We start from the raw sequence: 26,534 nt of genomic DNA, 5'->3' as shown, positions 1-26,534 counted from the left end.
GCACCCGGAAGAAACCCATGCGAACGCAGGGAGAACAAGCAAACTCCACACAGAAATGCCAACTGACCCAGCCGAGGCTCGAACCAGCGACCTTCTTGCTGTGAGGCGACAGCACTACCTACTGTACTATTATTATTATTATTATTATTATTATTATTATTATTATTATTATATGTTTTAATTATTTTTTATTCATAAACTGAGCAAAAGTTGAATGTGCTGGACAGTTTATTTGCCTAATAAATGACAATAGGCTACAGTTTTAACAGATCCCTATTTTTTTCTCATGATATATGGTGTAATAAATATGTATTTTAAAAAGAAGTGTTATTTCATATTTCTTTATTATAAATATTTAGGAAATATATTTGGTACATTAAAAAGTGTGGTTATGATGACCATCCGACAAGCTAATCCAGCTAAAAAGTGCTTAAAATATCACTAAAATGCAGTATTTAAATCTCATAATTAAATAGTAAATAAGGTGAATAACTGCAAAAAGATCCACATTTTGAGATAAAAGAAACACCCTGTTTACCAGGCTGGCTACGGGCCTGCACTAGCTGTGCATATACCCCATTGCACATTGTTTTAAGATCTGATGATGTAGGTGTTAACTCCAATATGTATGTTTTAAATAATAACAGCTGCAATGATCTCAGAAACATCAGAAATCTGAGAGAAATAAAGAAACAATAATGCATCAGTGACGATACTGTAGATTTAGAAACACTGCTAAAGCTGCATAAGTTATTGCGAAGTAATCAGTGAACAATCTGGTTCTCATTTGTTTGTTTATTTCACATTGTGAGAATAGCCAGTGGCACATATTCAGCCACTATCCATCAATCAATATTTGCAGTGCATTATCTGTCAGACCACTGTGGGCATCTCAGTGTAATGGGTTAATGGACCAGTTCAACCAGGGCATAATTTACCCTTAAATGGACAGTGTCTACTGAAAGCAGCTTAAAAAGTGTATTTATTTATCTCTCACAGATGATAAAGATAGCTTATAAATAAATTCAACCCACTGTTTCCAGTCGTTTATGTTTTGTTTGTGCAACTCAGCGGAGCTGTCCATCATTATGCAGCAGTAGATAATCTTTTAAAGTGCTGGGGATGTTGAGCTGGCTGATAGAGATGTGGCACAGGGACCTCAAGTGGCGCCGGAGGGCACATCGGCAGAGGTGTTGAAGAGAGCGAAGCTGACCGCTCATCTGCCGCACTGCATCCAAAAAACCCTGATGATCCTGACAACACAACACATGCTTTCATTAGGCTGAAATACTAGATTCAGAATGGAAAAGGTTAATAAAGTCATACATCCTCAATTTCCGGTTTGGTTTTATTGAACACACCAAAGACGCTTTAAAGGGCACCTATGATGAAAATCAACTTTTGTAAGCTGTTTGGACAGAACTTTCCGTTTAAATTTATTTTTATTTATTTATTTACTTATTTATTTATTATTTTGCATATATATATATATATATATATATATATATATATATATATATATATATGCAATGCGGTGGCGGTGATTTCCCCCACAGTCCAAAGACATGCGGTACAGATGAATTGGGTAGGCTAAATTGTCCATCGTGTATGTGAGTGTGGATAAGTGTGTATGTGTTTCCCAGTGATGAGTTGCAGCTGGAAGGGCATCCGCTGCATAAAACAAATGCTGGATAAGTTGGTGGTTCATTCCGCTGTGGCGACCCCAGATTAATAATGGGACTAAGCCGAAAAGAAAATGAATATATATATATATTTTTTTTTATATTTGTTATGGCTCTGTTGGGATGGGGTGGGTGTTCTTTGATTGGGATTTGGTTACTAAATGTGTGCATCACATTTTTAAATAAAAGAAATAAGCAACACATCTTTATGGAAAGATCACATTAGTTTCGGTCATTTCAAATGAATCACTTTAATAACTAAAAAACTCTATTTACCCATATAGCCCTTCAACATGAGACTTATATGCAATCATTTTTGTGGTCCAAGTTCACGTGTACTTTCAAATATCAATGCTATAGTTGTAATGAACTCAGAAAGATAAGAAATAAACCAACAAATGAGAGAAATGAAGAAATAATCATGCATCATCAGTGATAAGAGTATAGATTTGGGGAGAGCTGTCAAAGCTGCAATAATAACAGTTATTACCAAGTAAACAGCATCAATGAAAGACTGATGCTACTAAAAATACAATGCATGCTTTTTTATTAGAGCTAGATATTAATTTCAGAAAGAAAAAAAGCGAACAGATAAAACATTGTTCAGGAAGAAATGCCAGAAGCATGGCCAAGGATGAAATACTACTGCTGCTAATAATATATTAGATTTCACAGGCATTTAACTTCAGACACTAAATGCAACCCATTATATATAGTTATATACACACAGAAAATTACAACTCTGAAATGTTCATTCCTTTTCAGATATTTCCCAAGTGCTGTGATTAACACATTCATTCATTCATTTTCCTTCGGCTTAGTCCCTTATTTATCACGGGTCACCAGAGCGGAATGAACCATCAACTATTCCGGCAGGTTTTTTTACACTGCAGATGCCCTTCCAGCTGCAACCCAGTACAGAGAAACATCCATACACTCTCACATTCACACACAACTGCTAATTTAGTTAATCCAATTCACCTATAGTGCATGTCTTTGGACTGTGGGGTAAACCAACTAGCCCAGCTGGGACTCAAACCAGCAACCTTCTTTCTATGAGGCGACAGTGCTAACTACTGAGCCACCATGTCGCCCAACACATTTATTGTTGTTTAAAATTTTATTATTAATTAATATACACAAATTCTCCAGGCTGTTTAGTTTAGTTGGATGTGTTTTTGTGTCTGTTTTGAACTCCACTTACTGTACATGCTGATTCTTCACTAAAACTAAGAACTTGTGCATTCTGCATGATGTGAAATATTTCTTCATGATCAATTTTCTCTGTGATTTACCTTGGGTATTTGGTCTGCCGTGTCCTTAAGCCACTCTTCACAAGCTGGAATGACCAGATAACAATTCAGCATCACCTCCAAAGTGGCAGGAGAGGGCAAGCAGAGTTTCAGCATCTGGGACATACGCACAAACACAGATACACCCAATATGAATTAATTCCAAAAAAATGATCTAAACAGTTCTTTAAAAAAGAAACAAGATAATAGAGGATACACAGCAGTCTGCACTTACTCTAGGGGACGGCGGCTTTGCTCCATAGTTAAGAAGAAACTGGGCCACAATCTCTGGCTGCTGTTCGGGAAAATCCTCTATTACCTGCCAAAATACACAGAGATGAATTCAAAAGCTAAATTCTTCCAGATGAGACTTTTCTTGTCTAGCCAGTAGTTATATGATGACCACAAAAAAAAAAAAAAACACTCTACACTGCAAAACATAATTGTCTCAACATTTTGGTCTTGTTTTTCAGTAAAAAAAAAATATCTTAAATGTTCTTGAATCAAGATTTGCTTATAAAGAAAAATGACGTAAGATCTTTACTTAAGATGTTAAATCTTATTTTCTGCAAAATGTATAAAAATGAAGTGTTTTCATTAAGTTGAAAACAGAAAAAAAGACCTTGCTTTACATTCAATATGAATTTAAACCTTTTTTGCCTACTTTCCACAGTAGGAATGGGACGATAAACGTTTTCAAAGTTATACCGCGATTTGGAGAAGTTAAGGTTTTAAAACCGTCCTTTTTTATTTTAGGACAACAGTATCTCCAGCAGAAAAGATATCCAAAGATGCTGTTTTAAATGGTAAAGAAAATCTGTTTTTGAAATAAATGAAGACAGCAGAAATCAATGATTCATTTGACTTATTTAGCCTGACATGTTTACTGCTACAAAATATTTAAAATGTTTCTTAAAATTAAATATTTTGTGTTTAAAAGGGGGAAAAAGTTGTTTTTTTTTACCCAGACATTTAAAAAGAATATATTTTAGAGCAGTAATCACAATACCGCTATGTTTTTATCCAAGGTTATCATATTGTCAGAATCTTATACCGGTCCATGCCTACAGAGGCAGATTTTTGTTTTTAAGTAGGTGTAGTGTCAATTCCAAAAATAATCCAATAGGAAGAATTGACTTCTCTTTTGAGTTTTTTAGTTGTCATGCTGTATTAACCAAATAACAACAATATAAACGTGTGTTGTCAATTATTACGTTTAATTCTTAACATCATTGAAGTTAATGGTGTTTATTTATCATTAGAATTGCTTTACCTAATGCACACACAGACATTGATAGACAAATGGTGTTTGTTATTATAAATGTCTATTAAACAGCACACTGTACCATTACATGGTGAAACTGAATTTTGAGCTTCACTCTGAATAGATAATGAATGAATATGAATACATATGAAGATAACAGGGGGCGGCGTGGTTGCACAGTGGGTAGCGATGTCACCTCACAGCAAGAAGGTTACTGGTTCGAGCCTCGGCTGAGCCAGTTGGCATTTCTGTGTGGAGTTTGCATGTACTCCCTATGTTGGTGTGGGTTTCCTCCGGGTGCTCCGGTTTCCCCCACAAGTCCAAAGACATGCGCTATAAGTGAATTGGGTAAGCTAAATTGTTCGTGTGAATGAGAGTGCATAGGTGTTTACCAGGTTGCAGCTGGAATGGCATTCGCTGTGTAAAAAATGCTGGATAAGTTGGCGGTTCATTCCGCTGTGGCGATCCATGATTATTAAAGGGTCTAAGCCGAAAAGAAAATGAATGAATGAATGATGTTAACAGATGAAGGATGTGAGGGGTTTTAATCTCATTTTTGTTTTAAATAAAATTTTGTTATTTTTTTGTTCATGAATTCAATGATTTCATAAATTTGTGTGTGGTTAATTGAGCTTCTTTTTAGCCTATTTAGTGAAGATTCGATTCTCAGAATCAACTCCAACTCCAGAAGTTAACATTTTTATCAGAATTTATTCTTTTAGAGATTTTTAGACATTTAAACACTGCTCTAGTTTTAAACATAAACTGACTTCATTTTGACACCTTTACATCAATTAAGTAAAAAACATTTAGCTTCTCAAATAAATGTATCTTGGTTTAAAGGGCACCTATGATGAAAATCAACTTTTGTAAACTGTTTGGACAGAACTCTGTGTAGGTATAATATAATATTGGAGTGATAGAAACACAACAAATCTCTTTTTAAATGTCCTGACGTTAAAATAGGACCCAAATCCTAGTGATTTTTAGGCAAAATTGGTTTTCCCCACCCACCGAATTGATTGACAGGCGCCATGTTTCTATAATAACATGAATACACATGTCCACTGAACATTTTTGTTAATAAACTGGGATTAAAATATTTGTTCCAACTGTATGAATTTTACAAATTTTAAACAGAGCATGTTCGTGATAAAGATAGTAAAATCAATATCTAATTCTTAGCCGCTATAATCACCACTGCCGCATGGTGTCAGTAAACGCGCATATGTGTGTGTGTGTGTGTGTGTGTGTGTGTGTACTGCTAACAGCATTTGTGTGAGACTCATCATTTCAGAAAGGCTTGAATAAACTCCACCACAAAAACATGAAATAAACCTACTTGGTATTTTGACTAATGAGCTGTATTTTAGCTTCATCCGAGTCTGTATCAATCACTGACTGCTGTTTATCTGACCTAAGGCATGATGAGAAGCAGACACACATGTGGGAGAGGTGGGCGGGGAGAAGCAACTCATTTGCATTTAAAGCCACAGGCTACAAAAACAGCTACAGTGTATTCAGACACTAAAATGGGCAGATTCTGGAGGCTATAATAAATGATCTGATGGGTTTTTGAGCTGAAACTTTACAGACACATTCTGGAGACACCAAAGGCTTATCTTACGTCTTGTAAAAGGGGTAAAATAGGTGCCCTTTAAAATGTCTCTTTATGTATTTTCATAATTACCTTCCGTATTACCTATTATTTCAGTTTCACCTATTATGTTGCTGTGTATAAATGTAAAAGTTTTTGTCTCCAAAAAGAAAGGACTGGTTTTGGCATCAACAATTACAGTCTTACTTCCTGCATAAATGAACAAGTCTATAATGGTCTTCACTGTCTGCTCACATGCAACTTATACTTTTACAGCAGTCAAACACTAGTTTCCATGTTACACTTGGTTTGCTGTTAAGAAGTATATCGCACAAAATCAAAGATAACGGTGCAATTTTTCCCCAAAATCGTACAGCCATAATAATGACCATCGTCATCATCTTTACCACAAGCGCACCTGCAGCAGGCAGTCCATCGGTGTGTATCCAGCACAGTTCTCCACATCAGCACGAGCCCCATGTTCCAGCAGAAGCTTAACAATGCGCGGGCAGCAGTTCCCACAGGCGTTATGCAGGGCTGTGTGCTTCTTTCTCCCACATGTCTGTGCATCAGCTCCGGCTGCTAGCAGGTTCTGGACAATACGCAGATAGCGGCCCATTTCTGCAGGCCTCTCCGCTCCAGCACAGGCTGCGTTCAGTGGTGTCTCTCCTTCCTGGCTGCGGGCCATCACGTCTCCACCATAGGACAGGTAGAGTTCAGCGTGCTCCTCCAGTCCTCTCCTGCAGGCCACGTGAAGAGGGGTCAGACACGAGTCCCGCTGGGCCACGTTCACCAGCGCGCCACTGCTCACCAAGAGCTCTGCACACCTGTACACAAGAGAGTGTGATTGGTGTTATTTTTAATAATGTAAAATGTAAAGGGCGGCATGGTGGCTCAGTGGTTAGCAATCTCGCTTCACAGCAAGAAGGTCGCTGGTTCGAGTCCCAGCTGGACCAGTTGGAATTTTTGTGTGGAGTTTGCATGCTCTCCTCGAGTTTGTGTGGGTTTCCTTCAGGTGCTCTGATTTCCCCCACAGTGCAAAGACATGCGCTATAAGTGAATTGAATAAATTAAATTGGCCATAGTGTGTGTGTGTGTGTATGTGAATGACAGTGTATGGGTGCTTCTGTACTGGGTTGCAGCTGGAAGGGCATCCGCAGCGTAAAACATATGCTGGAATAGTTGGCGGTTCATTCCACTGTGGCGACCTTTGAAATAGAGACTAAGTTGAAGGAAAATTATTAAATGAATGAAATGTAAAGGGTTAGTTCACTCAAAAATGAAAATTCTGTTGTTTTTTTTGGTAATTTTCTGGACTGTGACAGATTTTCAACCATCATTTAGATTCATCATTAGATTCATGTAGATTAATCATGTAAATTAATTTTAAAATGTTGTATAATTTAATACTCTTGTAAGGAAATATCAGCAGTTGGTGCAGTAGTGGTACAGGTTTTAGTATCACCAACGCTTCAAATGATAATCTAATCCTGTTAATATCAAAGACTATAGAATACACAAGACCTGTCGCTCATATAGTTTTTAAATGGGGAAAAGTGTAACGGTCAATATGGCGAATAAAGCTCCACCTAGTACAGAAGCCAATCATCGATTGCTATAGACTGACGTTTCTCTATGAGAGAAGCTCAGACCAGACACGTGCTTTAACGACAGTTTGGTGGTCAACAAACACTAGAATCTCAGCAAATACTTGCTTCACAGACAAGAAATATATCCAAATAAAGTTCGACATCTGTGCTTTTAAATGAACAAAGTGCACTTGAAAACAAAAGTTGTTTGGTTTTGTAATCTGTATAAAACGAACGCGACGTACAGTCTGTCCAGTCAAACGCACGTCAGCAACTGACAGCAACTACTCAAACACCCACAAACTTGAAAACTAATAGTCGCTTTCATTTCTGGAGGAGATTCGGCCTCAAGACCAAGTTGTGGATTACTCTAGAAGACCAGCGCGATCTGATGATCGTTATTCAGAGGATGATAAGGTGTAAAACGGCCATAAATAAGGTTGGTGTTGTGATCTCGTTCCTCTTGAGTGCGCATGCGCATTAGCTCGGGCAACCTGAAAATATTCCAATTTCATTTGATTCAGACATTTAGAAATTAAACTTATGAGACAGCTGTTGTTTAATTTTATTGGTGACTCCAAATATGTAATGTAATCATAAGCTTGACAAACAGTCCTGGAGAATTTGATGTTTCCCCATTCAGACAGAATGCCCGAGAGAGATTTCAAAGATGGCCGCTGAGTGAAATGACTTGCCTTAAAGAGACTTTGTTAATATGCAGTACACTTCCCCTGAGAAGGTTTGAGCTAAACAGATCTGTCCATATAAGAACTCCTGGATGAGTTATTAACAACAAAACTATATTGAATCATGTCAAAAAAATCAATAATCGAATCCAATCAACCGAGTAATCGTCGTTTGAAGAACGTCTACATGGGATACATCAGTGGATACTCACATCAATATAGCATCATTTTTGTGACACTGTACAACAATAATGCATATTTTTACATTACTGTGTGGGTTGGGGTAGGGGTAGACATTAATAAAATACAATTTAATGAGTAATTTCATAAATAATATAAATAATTATTGCTATAATAACTGTTTTCACATACTGTGAGGATTGATTGGGTTTAGGGCTGTAGATCTTATTAAAATACAATGTAATGGGTAATTTAATAAATAATATAAATAATTCTCATTATAATTACTGTTTTAACATTACTGTTAGGGTTGGGGAAAATAGTAATAAAATAAAATAATTCTCGTTAACTTCCAGCCACAGCTGTATCCCTTCTACCAGCAATCCCGCTGGTGTCCTTTAGCCCAGCAGTTTAACTTGTCTTGTAAAATTTCTAGTAAATTGGTCCAGGTGTGTTTATTTAGTGTAGGAGCTAAAACATGCAGGACAGGGGGCCTCCAGGAGCAGGACTGGACACCCCTTTCTTGAACTGAACTCCTCTGAGCACTCACTGATATGTGTGCGGTGCATTGCAGAGGTGCAGAGGTGCATTGCCATCCACCGCCAGCAGGTCCGGGTCAGCTGCGTGGTCCAGGAGCAGACGCACACAGACATCATGGCCTCCGGAGCAGGCATCATGTAAAGCAGTTCGGCCACCGGGGTCTGCGTCCACCTCTGCTCCCCTGAACAGCAGCTCCTCCACACAGGCAGAGTGCCCCCTGCTGGCCGCCAGACGCAGCGCAGACGTCTGCTTGATCTTGGAGCTCAGAGTCCACATTCCTGGAAGGCAATGTCTGGAGTGAATTCACCCAAGTAAAAATTTGTGTTTGTATTTGTATGATGTGCATGGATGTGACTTTCCATACAAAAATTGATTTTCATGGGACCTTCATGGGATGACGTGTGCAAATTGTATAAACAGGATGATTTTTTTTTAGATGCAGCTCAATATGTAGAATATTTTCATTATTATTATTCATCATTATACATTTTTTACCAGAGAAAATAAACTGTGCTGTTGTATGTGGAAATACTTTCGAAATAGCATTTATTTAACACTTTACAGTAAGTTTCCATCAACGTTATTTAATGCATTTACTGACATAAGCAATGAACAATACACTTATTACAGTGTTTATTCATCATTGTTAATGATAGTTAATGAAAATAAAGTATTATTAGTCCATGTTAACTCACAGTCCATTAACTAATGTTCACAAGCACAACTTTAGATTTGAATGCATTATTCAATGTTAAACTATGCTTAGTAAATGCTGTATAGGTGTTGTTCGTTCTTAGTTTGTGTTAGTGAATACATAATTGAAACTTATTGTAATGTGTGACTGTTTTGACATAGCATTTAACTTAACTAAAGATGTAAACATTGACCTCCGTTTGTTCAGGATCAAACAACAGATGACTGAGAACCGACACTGCAGTTACATATAACTATGCAAAGTAATTATGTAAAGTAATGTCATATGCTAATTTTATCAAGCTTTACCCAAAGTGCTGACCTACCATATAAAACATTGTTTAGGGGAGTATGACATTGCTCAAAATGCTAACCGATGAAACTAAAATCGCCAGTACACTGTAAAAAAAAATCCTGCTTGCCCTAAATTTTTAAGTTGAATTAAATTAACCTTAAGAGTGCATTGAACTTATATTATGTTATGACTTAAAACAGCTTGCGTAACACATAAAATTAAGTTAGATTAACTCAGTTTAATAAGTTACAATGTCCTAAAAACATATGTTGTCAGGACTAATTGATCATACCATTTTTTACAGTGTAAGAACAGAGTAATTCTTATAGTTTGAATAGTCTTGTGACTTCTAACTGATTTAATATTTTTTATTAACATTACATACTATTTGCCATGTTGTACTTTTCATTTTAGTTGAGATGAATTAAATGCAATTCTAAATAATTAGCACTCTTGTCGAATTGAACATTCTTTTAAATTATTTAACAAGTGCTGTTTAACTGAATATATTTATTGTTTGATAAATTTCAATATTGTTATATATGGAATATTATGTTTGACATATTTTTCAACATAATAGCTTTAATAACTAATTTCTAGGCCCACACGGAATCTGCACGCGCAGATTTTCAGCCCATCATTGTGTCTGTTTATTTACTTGTGTAAATGTGTGTAAATTTATATTTATTCAGTTTTTAAATTATTTTCAGTAATATTACTGACTAACATGAGAATACTCATGTAATATGTTTACAATACAGTTTGTAAAGTAATATTTTGTGTCTTTTTGTTGATCTATTATATGTGAGACTTGCTTTGCTTACCAAATAAGAGGTTGTAAATTTGCATTGTAAACATTAAATAAAAAGTAATTAAAAAGGTTTTATTTTTTAAATTAATATATTAAGTTTTTAGTTACGATACTCTCGAAAATTATTCCACATAAATCTACAGATTTAAAAAAAAAAATTTGTTCAGAAATAGCAAAATAAAATGTCCGCAGATTCTGTCTGTGCCTACTAATTTCTAAAATATTATTTTGACTTTGGTGACAAATGATGAAAAAACCTAATATTTTATTTTGCAAGATACTAGTATTCAGCTAAAATCACCATTTAAAGTCTGTTAATTATGTTGCCATTAAATTAGGTTAAGTTAACCAGGCAGGTTAGATTAAGACAGGACAAGATTTGGGCAAGAGTGATTTGTTCTGTAGACAATAAAAATAAAACTTTAACAATATCTTTATATAATAATATTGACCTTAAAATGTTTTACAAAACGTAAAGACTAAAATAAAAAAATAAAAACTTCATCCAAAAGAAAAATATATATAATAGGAAATACTGTGCAAATAAATGTCCTTGCTCTGTTAAATATCACTATTACCCAGAAGGGCTAATCATTTTGGTTTTAACTATATATTTGGCCAGAGAATAAATGGTCGTGCCCAACAGAGCCTGGTTTATCTCAAGGTTTTTTCCTTCACTTTCGTCAATTAGTGAAGTTTATTCCTCACCACTGGCTTGCTTGGTTTGGGACTTGTGGAGCTGCGCATCGATGGATTTGCTCTTCAGTGTTTGGACTTTCATCAGTGAAAATTAAACCACACTGAACTGAACTAAACTGAACTTCAACTCTGAAAACTGGACTGACACAGTTTCAATTTACTAGAACTTCTATGTTAAGCTGCTTTGACACAATCTACATTATAAAAGCGCTAGAGAATTAAATGAATTAAATTGAACTTAAAACAGCTTGCGTAACTTATATTTTTATTAAATCTTTAATAATTACTAATATTCTGTTTCTAATAATTTGCATTAAAGTGTCTGTTATTGGTCATTGGGGCAATGGGGCTATTATTCCGTCATTTTTGTCCTTGACTAATCAGATTCCTGCTGGCAGCTGCTGGGTCTTACCCAGGGATGGGCAGTATTTATGATACAAGTATTTCAAATACGTATTTTAAATACAAAATAGAATTTTGTCATTTGTATTTGATAGGGTTGATGAAAATAGGTTTATTTTTGTATTAAAATACTTCAGTGTCTTGTATTTTGTATTTTTAAAATATTGTAAAATACTTTGAAGGAAGTCTAGAAAATGACATCCTAAAAATGCAACCTCAGATTGATGCTTTCTCAGTTATTTGCCTAGGCTTGAGATCAGAACAGAAAATTAATTAAGAAAGTGGTCAATGATTGGAGTATAAGTGGAAATTATGCACACATAAAGAAAATGGCATGGGTAAATTTGGAGCAAATCCACAATCATTAAAAAAGCATTCTGCACAATGCCAGTGACCAGTGATATATAATGGCAATCAGCATAGGAAATGAGATGGAATAAAAAATCAGTTCAAAAACAGGAATATGGAGCCTCTGGCACATAATCATTCTCAGTCTCAGTTCTGCAGGTGGAAATGCAGAGAATGTTTAAAAATATAAAACATCTTAAGATTGTTTACCCTAACTGAGAAAACCGAGACTCTTCCAGTTAAGGAAGAGCTGAAAAGCTCTTGAGAAAGTGAATATACTGCACACATTATGGTAGTTTTGATGTAGATGCCAAGAAACACCAGACATTAACAGCATTTAAATAAGTCCTACAATACTTCATTGGCCGTTTCAAATGCCATCTGCAGGTGCACTGCAGTTAATAAAGAGGAAAGATGTCTGCCTAAAGGTGTCAAAGTGGCACAATACAGTATATGAGACACAAATATGTAATAATATTTTAGTCAATATTTAATAATGATATATTTTAGTCTATACTGACTAACTGGTCCCATTACATGACAGCAGCAGGATGTATATAAAGAGCTTATTTGCAAAAACAGACATCATGTTTTATGTTGTGCATTGAAGAGTACAATTGCAAAAAAAACATGATTTATGGAATTGACTAAAACTGAAGATATTTTTCAGAAATCATGTTGTTTTTACATTAAGTATTGAAAATTTCAATTGCAAATAATTTTTATTTATTAAAAAAATGATGTGAACAAAAATTAAATGAAAGAGAATGCAAAAATGAAAGAGAAACAAAGCTTTATGAATACCTCCTCATGTACAGGAGTAGAGGTGAATGAGGTGGCAGAGAAGCTGACCTAAACTCGCTCAGAGAAAAGCTGTTGCTGTCAATCATTGTTTATGATTTTAGCTTTACTAATATAGATCAAATAAGCCTATTGCTTGAAGGTTAGTGAAGAAATGTCATGCTCCCTTGTAAAAGTATTTTGTAGTATTTTGTAAAATAATTGAAAAATTGAGGTATTTTGTATTTTATTTTTAAATATATTTCACTGTATTTTTGCCCATCCCTGGTCTTACCCATCTCCGGAGTCCACACCATCTCTTCATGCACGGTCTCCATCAGAGCATTCACCATGCCTGGCTCTTTGAGGACGGCGTACACTCCCTTCATATCTCCGCACATGAAGGTGTTATGGATGGCAGTGTCTCTGCACTTTATTTGGGGTGGCGGAGCACGGACCGTCTGGATCCTCTCGTTCCCATGTCGGAGCCTGGGGGCGGCAGGCAGCGGACGTCTCAACATGACCCTCCTGTGTGCCAGTGCCCGCCTGGCATCCTCCCAGTCCTGAAGCTCCTGCTCCAGCCTCAAGGAGCGCAGAGAGGCGGAGGAGAAGGCAAAAGTGTCCCGGGACATCCAAAGGAGAGTGTCTATAAATGTCTGAAAAATAAATCAGGATTTTATGATCAGTTGCATGTTTGATTATTAATTTAAAACAAACAAAAAAAAAACATCACTATTTACTCAAAAAAGTATTTAATAAGGAGTTAGGCTTAGCGGTATAACAAAAATCTTATTTAACGATATTATATCTTATATACTGATAATGATATATATCACGATATTGTACCATTTCTGTAGATTCAATCAACTATTAGTTCATATATACTGGCTAAAATGTAAAAAAAAAAAAAAAAAACATTTACATGTAAAGAATATGAAGAGTTTAGATGTAAAAGCCTAAAACATGCCACCCAAAACAGTCTCCTTCGTTATTTAAAGAGCCCCTATAATGGGTTTTTGAAAATGACCTTCCATGCAGTGTGTAACACAACTCTAAGTGAACTGAAATATCCAGCTAAGGCTTAAATCTGAAAGTGCACCGTGTTTAAAACTATTGATTCAATGCCATTGATTCAATTGATTTATCTGTCGGCGTGACGTCGATACAGAACTCAAGCCCTGCCCACTTGTTGCGCGCATAGACCCAGGAAAATTGAAACCTCCAGCCCTGCCCATAAACAACTTTCAGCGATGGGCCTCTATCATCTTCTTCTCCATCTTTTGATTAAGATCATCAACTGAACCAACCAAATACATTTTAAAATAATTCCAATTGGATTGGACCGAAGGTCATATACACTTAGGATGCCTTGAGGGATCCTAGAGAATTCATGGAATATTTTTTATTTTTGGTGAATTAACCCTTTCAGTACTTTTTAAATTTACTTCACTAAAAAAAAGCTCAAATGGTCACTTTGCTTCCATACATGGCAATATGAAAACTTTTATTGACTTCAAAAAGAAATGTACTTCCTCACCATGATTTTCTTAGTTTACAGTACAAATGTCTAAATATTTAGATTTAATATTTTGTTGAAAATTGATTAATCAAATTTTATATAACCACAGTTTTATTACAAATATCATGGTTAAACTCAGTGTTGGGGAAAGTTGCATAACAATATTGAGTTACTCCCCAGAAAAGTAACTAGTTTTGTTACTTGTTTACTTTTTATGATAAGTAATGCATTACGTTACTTTTGAGTTACTTTTTATTACCTGGCTGAGGCTTGATCTCTTTCAGAACTTGTTTTTTTTTCTTTCTTTTTTTATTGAGGAGCTCTGCAATTAACATCGTGCTGTATAGCCTACACCTGCAACCTACACCTGCATCTTAAAAAAATAGTTTAGGATGATGTTATCTGAGATCTTCCTCAGAGCTATACATACCATATATATTTAGATTATTGAAAGTTTAAAGCAGCCTGTTTGCTACTTTTGTGCTATTTGTCTTAGGTAAAATCACTGTCCATTGAGACAATCTCCTTTCACGTTCACAAAACACACTGTCTCATTGACTGCATGATTCATTGTGACTACTTTAATTTTAATTCACACAATTTATTTTTGAAAAGCTAATCAATTAATCTAACAAGTAACTCTTGTACTACTTGTAATGCGTTACCCCCAACACCATAGTTTAACTATATTTGTAATAAAATCATGGTTACTACAGTAAGCATCAAATGACCTTAAATGCACAATTTTATGCTCAATGACTTGAAACATCACTTTTACATTTTATACCCTGTTCTGCATGCAACTTAAGTACTAAAGAAACCATAAAATAGTATAAAAACGTGAAATCCTGGTGAACTTCTACCGCTGCACAATAGAAAACATCCTGACCAACTGCGTCACAGTCTGGTATGGAAGCTGCTCTGTTGCTGAGCGTAAGGCACTGCGGCGGGTGGTGAAAACTGCCCAACGCATCACAGGGACTACACTGCCAGCCATTGAGGACATCCAGAAGAAACACTGTCTGCGCCGACCACGCAGTATTCTTAAGGACACCTCTCACCCTGCTCACAGACTGTTCTCTCTCCTGCCTTCCGGCAGGCGCTTCAGGCTCCCCCGGACAAAAACCAGCAGACTGAGGAACAGCTTTTTCCCCAGAGCTGTCTTCCTTTTGAACTCTGCCCCTCACTGACTCGTTTGCCCCCCCCCCAATACACCTCCCACACTCCTCTAACTTATACTCCTCACAATCACTGCACTATTTAACATTTGCACATTTAAAGTTTGCACATATTCATTGCACTGACTCATTTACTTGAACTGTACATACCCACAGCACATGGACATTTGTAATTTGTAATTATGTTTATCTATCTGCCACTCCTGATTATTAATAGCATCCTGTACATATATTCATTTATGCAAATCTCTGTTCATAGCTAATACAACCAGTATATAATGTTGATAGTACATCCATCTGTAAATATCACCATAGTTTTTCTATAACTGCACTTTATAACTTATACCTGTATCCTGCACTTGCTGCTATTGCACTGCTGGTTAGACCTAAACTGCATTTCGTTGCCTTGTACTTGTACATGTGTAATGACAATAAAGTTGAATCTAATCTAATCTAATCTAAAATAATGTGGTCTTGTGCTGTAATTTAGTAACTACACATATATAAAATGTATTTATCAATAGTATGAGTAAATGTAGAGCACTAGCATTTTATTTATTTTTGCAAAAGTGATATGTCCCCTTCTGTATTAATGGAACAGGCCTAGACATTACATAGGGGCTGGGTGTAGTTTATTGTGTTCTGCAAATGGCTGAAAACTGTGTGGTAAAGTTTACCCACCTTAAAAAGCCCCTCAAGTTCCTCCTTTCCAGGCTGTACTTCAATAATCTTGATGAACGTGTATAAGGGTTTAATTCTTAATGTGGAGAAGACTATTCCTATAATAGTTTGCTCTTTCTGTTAATAAAATGACCGCATGTCTCTTCAAGAACGAAGCTGCCCGTCACAAGATATTGTTGACCTGACACACGGTGGAGCTCGGGGTATAAATAGACCAGTATGAGAGCAAATATGCACCTGCAATTCTACCATATCACATGTAGATGGCGCATTAAAAAGACAATTACTCCACTTTACCGCTTGTTCTGTGTAAAATGCAAAACAAATCATTGAATTGTCGGGCATTTAACTATGGCACTTGACAAGTCAATATACAGTGCAAAATATTTCATGCATTCACCAGAGTCAAACTGTTTATAAATAGATCTGATTGCATTTTTAAAAATTTATTTGCTTTTTAAATGTGTCTTTGTCCCATTGTTATTAGTAAATTAGAATTTAGTTTAAGAGGTTATTATAAAAACAAACTCAGAATTAACTTTGTGGTGTCAGGAATAGAGATTAACCAACGAAATTGGTATTGTTGTAGTGGAAGTAAAGGGTTAACAAGGCTATGGCAAAAAAAATGCCTTGACATTCATGTGACATATATGAGCACATTTAGTCGCATATGTTATATTAAAAAAAACAAAACAAAAAAAAAGCCTATCATTAATTAGATCACGTGTGCATAATGTGCAAATAACCCAAGCTTTATCATGTAAAATGTTGCATTTTCTTGCCTTTTTTGCCCATAAACATTATTTTTTATTATTTCTACTACTACTACTACAAGTATTATTAATGTGAGAGATTTTCTGCTGTGTTTAAAACGCAAAATAAGACAAGGCTATTAGTAGGGTATGAATAGGTTACATAAACAACAATGGCTACATAAAAACAATATAACAATAAATGAATAGTGCTAAAAATTCAAATATCACACTAGAAATGAACTAGTACACCACTTTTACTTTTATATCCCGGTCTGCATGCGACACAAGTCATAAATACTTTACTTTCGCTTTTATTTTTCCTGTAACTGTACAAGTTTCGACGCCACGAAATCTCTTTAGGGGGAAAAAATAAAAAGTCGACAATCCTCCATTCGGAAGGAGAATAAAGCGACTAGGTGCTGATATCGAGATACACGGGTGAAAAAAGCAATACATCTTTAATAACCGTAGTAAAACGCAAGTATAACCGTCTCTCTTTCTCTCTCTCTCTATCTCTCTCTCGAGCTGTGTTGTTAGTTACACTTCCTGTGTGTGTGCTCGAGCTCAGATGTACACAAACGCAGGACACAACAGCGACTTTATGCCATTTTAGTGATTGTAATGAGAAACTATAATGTTTTGATTGAATATCTGGATAATATATTGAGGGTAGAGTCTATATATCTGCTCAAATGGCTTGTGGTGACGCGGTAAAATGGTAACTTGATCTGTATTTACTTAAAATCAGAGTTACAGGTGTCAGGATGGCGGAGGAAGGCCGTGCCGTGAGCGTTTTCGGTTTGCCAGCCGACGTGGATCATGAACGGCTCCGGGACAAATTACTGATCCACTTCCTACGGCAGAGCAACGGGGGAGGAGAGGTCACGTCGGTCAGTCTCATCGGCCGAACACCCCTGCGTGCCCTGGTCACGTTTGAGGAGAGCAGAGGTCGGGGAATCTATTTACATAATAATAATTGTAATAATAACTGCTTTCAGATTGTGTAGCAGTGTAAATGAATGAATAGGCTTTTGTACTAGCATACTCCCTAGGGGAGAGTAGGGTAAATGTCAATTTTTAAGCATAAAATTGTCTTCTAAATTAAATAATAAAGGAATAATTGTGTATCAAAAATGGGGAAAGGCATCTGTACAAAGCAGCATAGAAAACTGCAGAAAAAAGGCTATCAGTCCATCTATTTTTCATATTAAGAGCAATCATTTTTTCATGTTTTACTGTGTGCTCTTAACACAGCTATTAACAAAGAGTTTCTTTTACAACTTAATCTAAAACTATATATATATATATATATATATATATATATATATATATATATATATATATATATATATATATATATATATATATATAATTATCTGTTCATCTTAGACCTGACTCAGAGCAGAGAATTAATGTTATTAAGTCTTACCTCCCTGACTCATTAATCTCTCCTTTCTGCATCATAGCCATGCTTAGTCAAAATAAGATCATCATCATATTATATATGTAGCAGAGGCCAGCTAGTGAAGTGCTGTGCAGGTAAACCTCACTCCTCTGACCTCTAAATGTTCTCTAGCAAGGAGGCTAAAGACCATGGCCTCTAGCGTCTGTCACTAGAGCACCTTTAGAGGTCAGAGGAGTGAGGTTTACCTGCACAGCACTTCACTAGCTGGCCTCTGCGACACTCACCCTCCTAAACCTCACTCCCATCCGGGTCATGGCACCAACATAACCATACTCTCTTTTACTCTGCGGCGCCTCTCGCTTGTTTCCTCCATCTTTCGCTCTTTGTCCTTTTCAACCTTTTCCTTGAACTAAAAAGTGTACATTTAATGATATAAGCTGAAGCTGCCGATCTGTCACAAACATAATAACATTCTTTGTGCAGACTCAAAATGGTGTCCTCTCATCATTTACAATACAACGCAGAGTAAAAGAAAGTACAGTTACATTGGTGCCGTGACCCAGATGGGAGTGAGGTTTAGGAGGGTGAGTGTAGCAGAGGCCAGCTAGTGAAGTGCTGTGTAGTTAAACCTCACTCCTCTGACCTCTAAAGGTGCTCTAGTGACAGACGCTAGAGGCCTTGGTCTTTAGCCTCCTTGTTCGAAAAATCGACTCCCATGCGGAAGGTCGCCGATTCGATCCCAGCTCGGAGCGGGTTGGGTGATGTAGGACCGGCAGGGTTACATATAAACCTTAGTTTTGTCAACTAGCAAAACTCGCTGCGTGTCTTCATCTCATGTCTTAAAAGTAACGTAAAACCAGGATTCACAATGGGAGCAGGAGCAGTGGATGTGAGACGCGCTGGAATGTTTTTCGGCGTATGTGTGTCAGTTTGCTTTTGCTAGCATTGTTTCAGTTGCACATAGAGAGTAACAAACCAAATGTAAATGCCCCCTAACATCTTTATTCTGGCATTACCACTCTAAATTAATATATTTGCATAAAGTAAATTGTATCTCAAAGCTTACTGGGGCACAACATTGCAGCACTTTTTTCTGCACCATCTCCCCGTGCCACCCCCAGCAAGATTCCGCTGTGGGCCATCGTTCATATTGCCCATGCCATAATCCGCCACTGCCACACAGAATGGCCAACTGACACAGCCAGGGCTTGAACTGGTGTCTTACTTGCTGAGCCACCGTGTCGCCCTATTACATAAATATAAAAGTGAAAAATTCAAATTTGCTGTCTGTTTACTTACCCATTATTTACAACTTAAATACCTGTTATTATTATTATTATCTACAGCCTCTCTAAGCAGTTCTTAAAGTGTACACAACAGTTGTGTTTACAGTCTCACAATGAAGTATATTAAACATTGGAAATCTGTGAAAAGCTAATCTTCCTGATTGATATTGCACACACAAACATTATCTTACTTTTTTTGTTGTTGATGTTGTCATTGCAATGTCTGGGCTAACCACAAGTACCATGCTGATTAATAACACATGCATCTGTTATAAACAAACAGCATCAGTTTGACATTTTATTTAGTTTTAGGATAAATTCAGATGCATCTTACATTACTCTTTAAAGGTCTGAGTGAATTGTCCTAAAATCAAAATCTCAATTAATTAAACATTTTAACTCCATTATGATTAATGAACAATTCTTTTATTTATTTATTTTATGTTTTTGAACTCATAGTTTATTGACAGGTTTTGTACAGAAAATATGCTCACATGTTACAAGTGAGAATGTAGGTTGCATTACTTAATTTAAAAATAAATTATCTACTTTCTATGATTATTTATTGAACATCAACGCTGAACAACTGGAAATAAAACACATTGCCTAAAACGCATCTCTCTGCGCCACCCACCCTCGTCACCGTTACCAAACCGACTGTACACAAAGCTTGCGCTGTGCATCATTGTGACATGTAAGTAATTTTCCTTAAGCGATGCGCAGGTATGCAAAGGTTGCGCCGGTCTGTACACGTGCCCTTGGCAGAAGTATAATATAATAATAATATAATAGGTATAAATCATAATCAGTGGTGTAAAGTAACAAATTACAAATACTCAAACTACTGTAATTGAGTAGTTTTTCTAAGGAATTGTAATTTAGTAAGTAGTTTTAAAAATGGTACACATTTTACTTTCCCTTGAGTACATTTTTAGTGCAGTATCTGTACTTTTACTCCACTGCTTTCTGCAGTAAAACCTGCAGTCACTACTTTGTTTTTTTGTCTATGGGGATTAGAAAAATCAGTCCTTCAATTCCTGTCCAAGACATGAGCGATTTATAATTGCAGCAAACAGTTGGAAGCATTAAAATTGTCCATGAAGATGTCCAAAATCTATCCACACATTGACCTAGAGACTGTTTAGTTGCAGGTGACAGAAGAAAAGATGACGGATGTTTAATGTATGATGACCATAATGACACCCAGCAGGCACAAGACGTCAACATGTTAGATTGACATTCTACCCCAATGTCGTGGGGGTGTTGCATTTTGTTTGGAAATGAAAAATCAGGCTGACGTCACTGTTCAACATCCAACCTAAAATTAACAATATATCAACGTCTAATGATGTTACAGTTTGATGTTGTGTGGATGTTAACACAATGACATCTATCAGATGTTGGATTGTGGTTGCCAAACTTGGCGAATGAATGTCAGTATTTGACGTCAATATGGCATTGGTTTAAGATGTTGGCTCAACGTTGGATTTTGGTCACAACCTAAAATCAACCAAATATCAACATCATTTGACGTCAAAATAACAAAATAACCTTAAACGCTGGCTGGACATTGAATTATGGTCACCTGACATCACGACCTAAATCTAACCTAATATTAACGTCTTATGGCGTTGTGTGCCTGCTGGGCAATAACTAAATGCTCTACAGAATGTTACGTTTACACACATCCACAAATTATAATGCATCAACATTTCACAGCATAATACTCACTACTCGCGTATTTTTGAAGGGGCTACTTTTTACTCATACTTTGAGTAATATTTACATCAGATACTTTTACTCTACTTGCACTACATTTTTAGGCAAGTAATGTCCATTTACTTAAGTATGAATTTTCAGTACTCTTTACACCACTGAACATAATATAATAAATGTAATTCAGCCTTAACAGAGTGGGGTCACGTGACTCCACACAAGGTAGAGAAAGTAATTGAACAAATTGACCTGGAAAAAATATATCGATTCTAGGTTCTGAATGTCGATTTCAATTACTTTTCGATTAATCGTCCAGCTCTTTAGATTTTTGTCATTGCCAAAGTAGTTTGTAGATTGGAAAAAGTCCAAAATACAGGCGGCTGGCATATGCCTAATGAAGTCTCTGGCTCTTGCTAGCTGATTGGTCTGCCAAGGCCAAAGCAACATTTTAGTTGTGTAGTCAGTTTGCTGATAAAGTGTATGTGCAGGGGTGTGCAAGTTGTGAGGGAGTGTTCTTTATGTCCTGTCAAGCCTGATTGAAGTGAGTTTTCACTTTACTGTGTTTGTGTGCATCACGGCAGTCAGTACATAAATAAGTATCAATGTTTGTGGTGAAAAAGACAGAAAAAAAGAGAATTAATACTTTCATAGATCAGATATTATAAAAAATAACTTCCATCTGTGTGTTAGTGTGCAAACTGCTGAGCCAGATTTAGCATTTCTAATGAGATTGATCCTCTCTTTCTGGTTTCATATAGTGGTCCAAAGTGTACTTCGTCATCATCCCCACGTTTTACATCTGGAAGGCATAAAATATGAACTTTCCCTGAGCCTCCCTAACCAAGAGCCACTCAGTCTGAATAAGGTCTGCAAACAGTATAAGCAAGTACTCCAAATACAAATTCTACATCTACTCTACTGTTAATTTAATTAGCATATTCAGCTGATGTTCTTGCACTCCTTCAGGTAATCCTCAGTATGACTGTGACTGTAGATTGCAGTCAGCTTCCTCAGGGAGCAGACACACTGAATGCACTGCACGGTGAATTCCCAGATCTACGGATGGAGCGTGGCTTTCTACGGCCCACATGCACCTTGCAAGGCAGCTATTCTGATTTTCAAAGTGTATTTCCTTATTTGCAGACATTATTTTCTCATCACATTTCACAAGCCAAATATCAGAATTTTATTGGGGACAACGGTCAAGGTCATAAGGCAAGGCAAGACCCTGCAGGTGCAAAGAAATGGAACGGCTATACATTCCAATCACCGGCCATTCATGCAGGAGACCTCAGCTTTAGGCCCAGAGAGGATTTAGGTCAAGAAAACTACAGAATGCAAGATAACAACGAAGCTCCCACTGGACGCAGCACTCAGTCTAGAAGAGGTAAAATCGAGGAGGGAGCAGAGTGTAGGACAGATGAGGATGATTTGGAAGATCTTTCGATAATCATGGATGCTGATGTGTTTGCATACCTGCAAAGCATTAAAGAGTACAAGAGGATACTGCAACATCATGGAGTACAAGTGGTTCATGTTACTTCCGAGGGTGTCACCACTGTGTACCTGCAGTCAAGTGGGTCAGAGGTTAAACAGAACTTTAAGCAAGCCCATAAGGAGCTAAGGCAGCTTTATCAACAGCAAGAGGCTTATCTAAGGAAAGACCAGGTAAAAAGGAGTGCTCTTTACATGCCAGATGGATTAAACACAACGTTAAAACAGGTGCAGTTATTACTGCCCAATGTTCTCCTCAGCTTTGACCAGGACAGCATTTATATAGTTGGAGAGAAAAGTGAGGTATCTCAGGCCAAACAAATGCTATTGATTGGGGTGGAAAAAGACCTGATGAGTTTGACAGAAATTCCACCATCATCTTCTAGTTTTCCATCAGCATCCCCTGAACCCTTGGAGAGAGAGCAACAGGTTATGGGTGCCCCCCAAACATTAGTGCCCCCCAAACTAATTGGTTCCAGCACTGAACGAAAAGGGGAGATCGGAAATACAAAAGAATACAAACTAGCTGCTCGGTTTAAGAGAGAGGAGATGGGTGGAGACATGAGGTGTCTTACTACTAAGATGGACATGTTAAAGTTAGCCCAAAGCTCTCAGTCAACAACACCACCCACACGGTCCTTGTTTGGCACCACAGGCGAACTCAGTATCGAACTGCCCAGGGAAGGAACTGAAGCCTTCAGGATGACAGAGCCAAGCTGTACAGGGCAGGATATCCTGTTTAAAAACCAAGACCCGCTATCTCTGAATACATTTGGTGGAACCACCTTCAGCACAGCCAAGGCCAAACCAAGTACTTCCGTTGGACTCACTTCAACACAGGGAACAGCAGTCATGGCTTCAGTGAGCACAAATGTGAATTCCCTATCAGCAAGTAATACAAACGTGAAGACAGCTGCTCCCTCATTAACATCCAAATCTTCATTAAGGAGGTCCAATAGTTTCTCTGGTCAGCCAAGAGAGCAGGTGAAAAATAACCAGGTTACAGCTGAGCCAATGATCAACACGCATTCACATAAAAGAGCAAGATCCAATAGCATTAGTGGTGGAAGACCCAGTAAAGATTGTCCAGTTACTGTAGTGGAAGCAGAACTTACTGTGTCTGGTCTAATGTGGAGTTACATAAAGGATGCATATCGTTCCCAGCTGCAGGCTATGGAATGTGACTTGCAAATGTCTGAGAAACGACCAGGCAAAAGTGATGTAAGCGTTATACTGAAGGGCACAGATTCATTAAAGGTTGAAGAAAGTCATCGTGAGCTTCAGAATCTAGTGGCTATAGTGGCCAGCGACTTCGTCTTTCAGGAATTATGTTTGAATGAGCTTGGTGTGGTTCAGAAAGATGAACTGTTTTTGGCCTGCTGCTCAAGTGTGAGGAAACATATATCTAAGGTTATCTGGTACACCACAAAGAGACACCTTGTCTTGATTGGTCCAAAATTCCTCTGCTCTCAAGTCAGTGATATATTTAAGGATGTATTTTCTGGGCAGAAGTCACATTCCTCATTCCTTCTGAAGTTGAAGAACTTGCAGAAGTGTGTAGATCAAGGAGCATCCAAGGCATTTTTGAGCATACAATCAACAAGTGCTGATCATTCTAAATCGGATCAAAGCTTAAAGGAGTTTTCTTTTCAGGACACAAGTCAGGTGGTTCAGTCTAACAGCAGTCTCAAGAGTGATGGTCAATCGACCAAAATGAAATCAGCCACATTGGAAAAGTTGGAGCACTCTATATCCACAGAGGATGAATTAAGCAAGGCATACACATTAAGCCAACTAGCTAATGCCAAAGAAGACACACAAACTGATAAGCCAACTTCTTTACCACTTGAAGCAAAGAAAAAACAAGATACCTCAAAGATTCTGAAACAGACTAACTTGCTGTCCAGTATCCCTTCAGAGCAATGTGTGTGTGGAGCAATTGGTGCAAATGTGAAGCGCACCTCCTGTGGTGTCATCCTTTGCTCTGACTGCAAACTGCTGCATTCACACTGTCGAGTGTGTGGAAAAGAGGAGGTTTACTCTCAGAAGATGATACAGGGGGAAAGTATTGAGTCAAACAACACAGAGCAAGATAATCAGGCTCAAGAGCAGTATTCAGTACAAGAGGACATCAAGGAACATAAGGGCATCCAAGGCACGATGACCTGTGTGGAGATGCATTTGAGTCTTTCAGGCTATAATAAATACACAATGGCCAAGATCAAGTACAGCATACCTGATGGCATACAAGGGGTATTGAGTTCCTTAAGAGCATATTTTCAGAACATACAGAATATTATTATATAATGTAATAAAGTTTAATTTCTATACTTCACCTCCTTCTCCTTCTAGGATAATGATCCCCACCCTGGTTCACCATTTGAGGGGGGTCAATTTGTGGCTTATTTGCCACTCAGTCCAAAGGGAAGAAGTTTATTGCCCTCTTTGAAAAAGGCATTTGATCAAGGGCTAACTTTTGTTATTTCAAGCAAGAAGGCCAATGGTGGAGATGCAAAAGTGAGCTGGGGCAAGATCCCACACAAGACCAGCATGGAGGGGGGCAGGGACAGGTGAGTCCAGGTGGATAATTCTGCCATGGGAGGTGGCACAGACATGCTAATCTGTGATTTCTGTTAATTTAATTAAGAAATAATTGATGATGAACCACTGACTTGTTGGATGAATAATGCACACCCAGGGTTGTGCATTATTTTCCAATTCAATGGACCAGAGCCAATTATTCCACTTACACTACAGCTACCACATCTAGAGACACTGTTCAAATGTTGTAAATCAAAACATTTGTCAGTTTTTTTTTTATTACTAGTTAACCCATCTAAAGTGTTCTGTATTAATCGTAGGCTGTGAAATTACTGAAATCATTCAGCGCAGTGACATGGAACTTTAATGCAGTCAAGAACTGCCTGGAAATACATAGCTGTGCATTTCTTTGATAATAATTACAAACCATAGATTGTTCATCAGACAAGCAGAATCAAATGTTTGACAGCATCATATGATCAACTGTTTTTATAGTATCATTTGAAACATTTCAAAGCTGTTTTAATCCATGAGTGGATTACTTGACATTGCATTTTTATCATTTAAGATTTCCCATGGACATTAAATGTGTTTGTGTGCAGGAATGGATATCCAGACTCTACATACCTTGTTCTGTTGTCTGAGGCACTGGTGGCACATGGGATTGAAGGAGCCCCCGGCAGTTAGTCAGGATGAAGCCAAAATCTGACCTTGCAAATAACACAAAATCATTGAGACCACAAGACTACAGTATATTGTGTATTATTTTTTTGATACAGTTCCTTACTACAAATATCAAAATGTAATCCATGTAAATGAAGTTTTCAATAATACTGATTGATTACTTAACCTTTTGGTTGCACCTTTTTTTATTACCTGTTATTTTTATTATTCAGTATTTCTGCTTAACTGTTTTTGTACGGTATATAATCAATTTAGAATGTAAATTAAATTGTTTTAGGATCATATTTTATTTCAGAATCAGTGTTTTTTTTTCTATAATCTTTATTGACGTATAGAATGAATCAGTAATGCTCAACATAATACTCTGTATATTCTGAATCAGCTGAGTATGCTTTTTTAATAAAACAATAATCTTGC

The 26,534-nt window shown here is 37.0% G+C and overlaps 2 protein-coding genes across 5 annotated transcripts; one reads left to right on the top strand and one right to left on the bottom strand.

Moving 5' to 3' along the window:
• Nucleotides 1–873: 873 nt before the first annotated feature.
• asb16 (ankyrin repeat and SOCS box containing 16) lies at nt 874–26,158 on the bottom strand. Of its 2 annotated transcripts, none has more exons than XM_056453317.1 (7): nt 26,061–26,158; nt 13,154–13,514; nt 8,841–9,108; nt 6,254–6,662; nt 3,210–3,293; nt 2,978–3,091; nt 874–1,253 (listed from the first exon to the last, which is right to left on the bottom strand). In XM_056453317.1, the coding sequence occupies exons 1-7, from the start codon at nt 26,091–26,093 to the stop codon at nt 1,068–1,070; spliced, it is 1,455 nt and encodes a 484-aa protein (XP_056309292.1). In that variant the 5' UTR covers nt 26,094–26,158; the 3' UTR covers nt 874–1,067. The 2 variants fall into 2 exon arrangements, with proteins under 2 accessions (XP_056309292.1, XP_056309293.1); XM_056453318.1 differs by lacking the exon at nt 26,061–26,158 and adding an exon at nt 16,237–16,431.
• Nucleotides 17,325–26,534, top strand: si:busm1-163l24.3 (uncharacterized). 3 transcript variants are annotated; one of them, XM_056453316.1, is made up of 6 exons: nt 17,325–17,429; nt 17,740–17,939; nt 22,157–22,263; nt 22,365–25,145; nt 25,245–25,462; nt 26,036–26,534. In XM_056453316.1, exons 2-6 carry the CDS (start codon nt 17,756–17,758, stop codon nt 26,118–26,120), a joined length of 3,375 nt encoding a protein of 1,124 aa, XP_056309291.1. In that variant the 5' UTR covers nt 17,325–17,429; nt 17,740–17,755; the 3' UTR covers nt 26,121–26,534. The 3 variants fall into 3 exon arrangements, with proteins under 3 accessions (XP_056309291.1, XP_056309289.1, XP_056309290.1); XM_056453314.1 differs by having other exon boundaries at nt 17,325–17,468; XM_056453315.1 differs by lacking the exon at nt 17,325–17,429 and adding an exon at nt 17,507–17,660.

Source organism: Danio aesculapii, chromosome 3 (assembly GCF_903798145.1).
Source record: "Danio aesculapii chromosome 3, fDanAes4.1, whole genome shotgun sequence".
NCBI lineage: Eukaryota > Metazoa > Chordata > Actinopteri > Cypriniformes > Danionidae > Danio > Danio aesculapii.
Note: the sequence above shows the minus strand (reverse complement) of the source record. Positions and strands in the feature narration are given on the sequence as shown.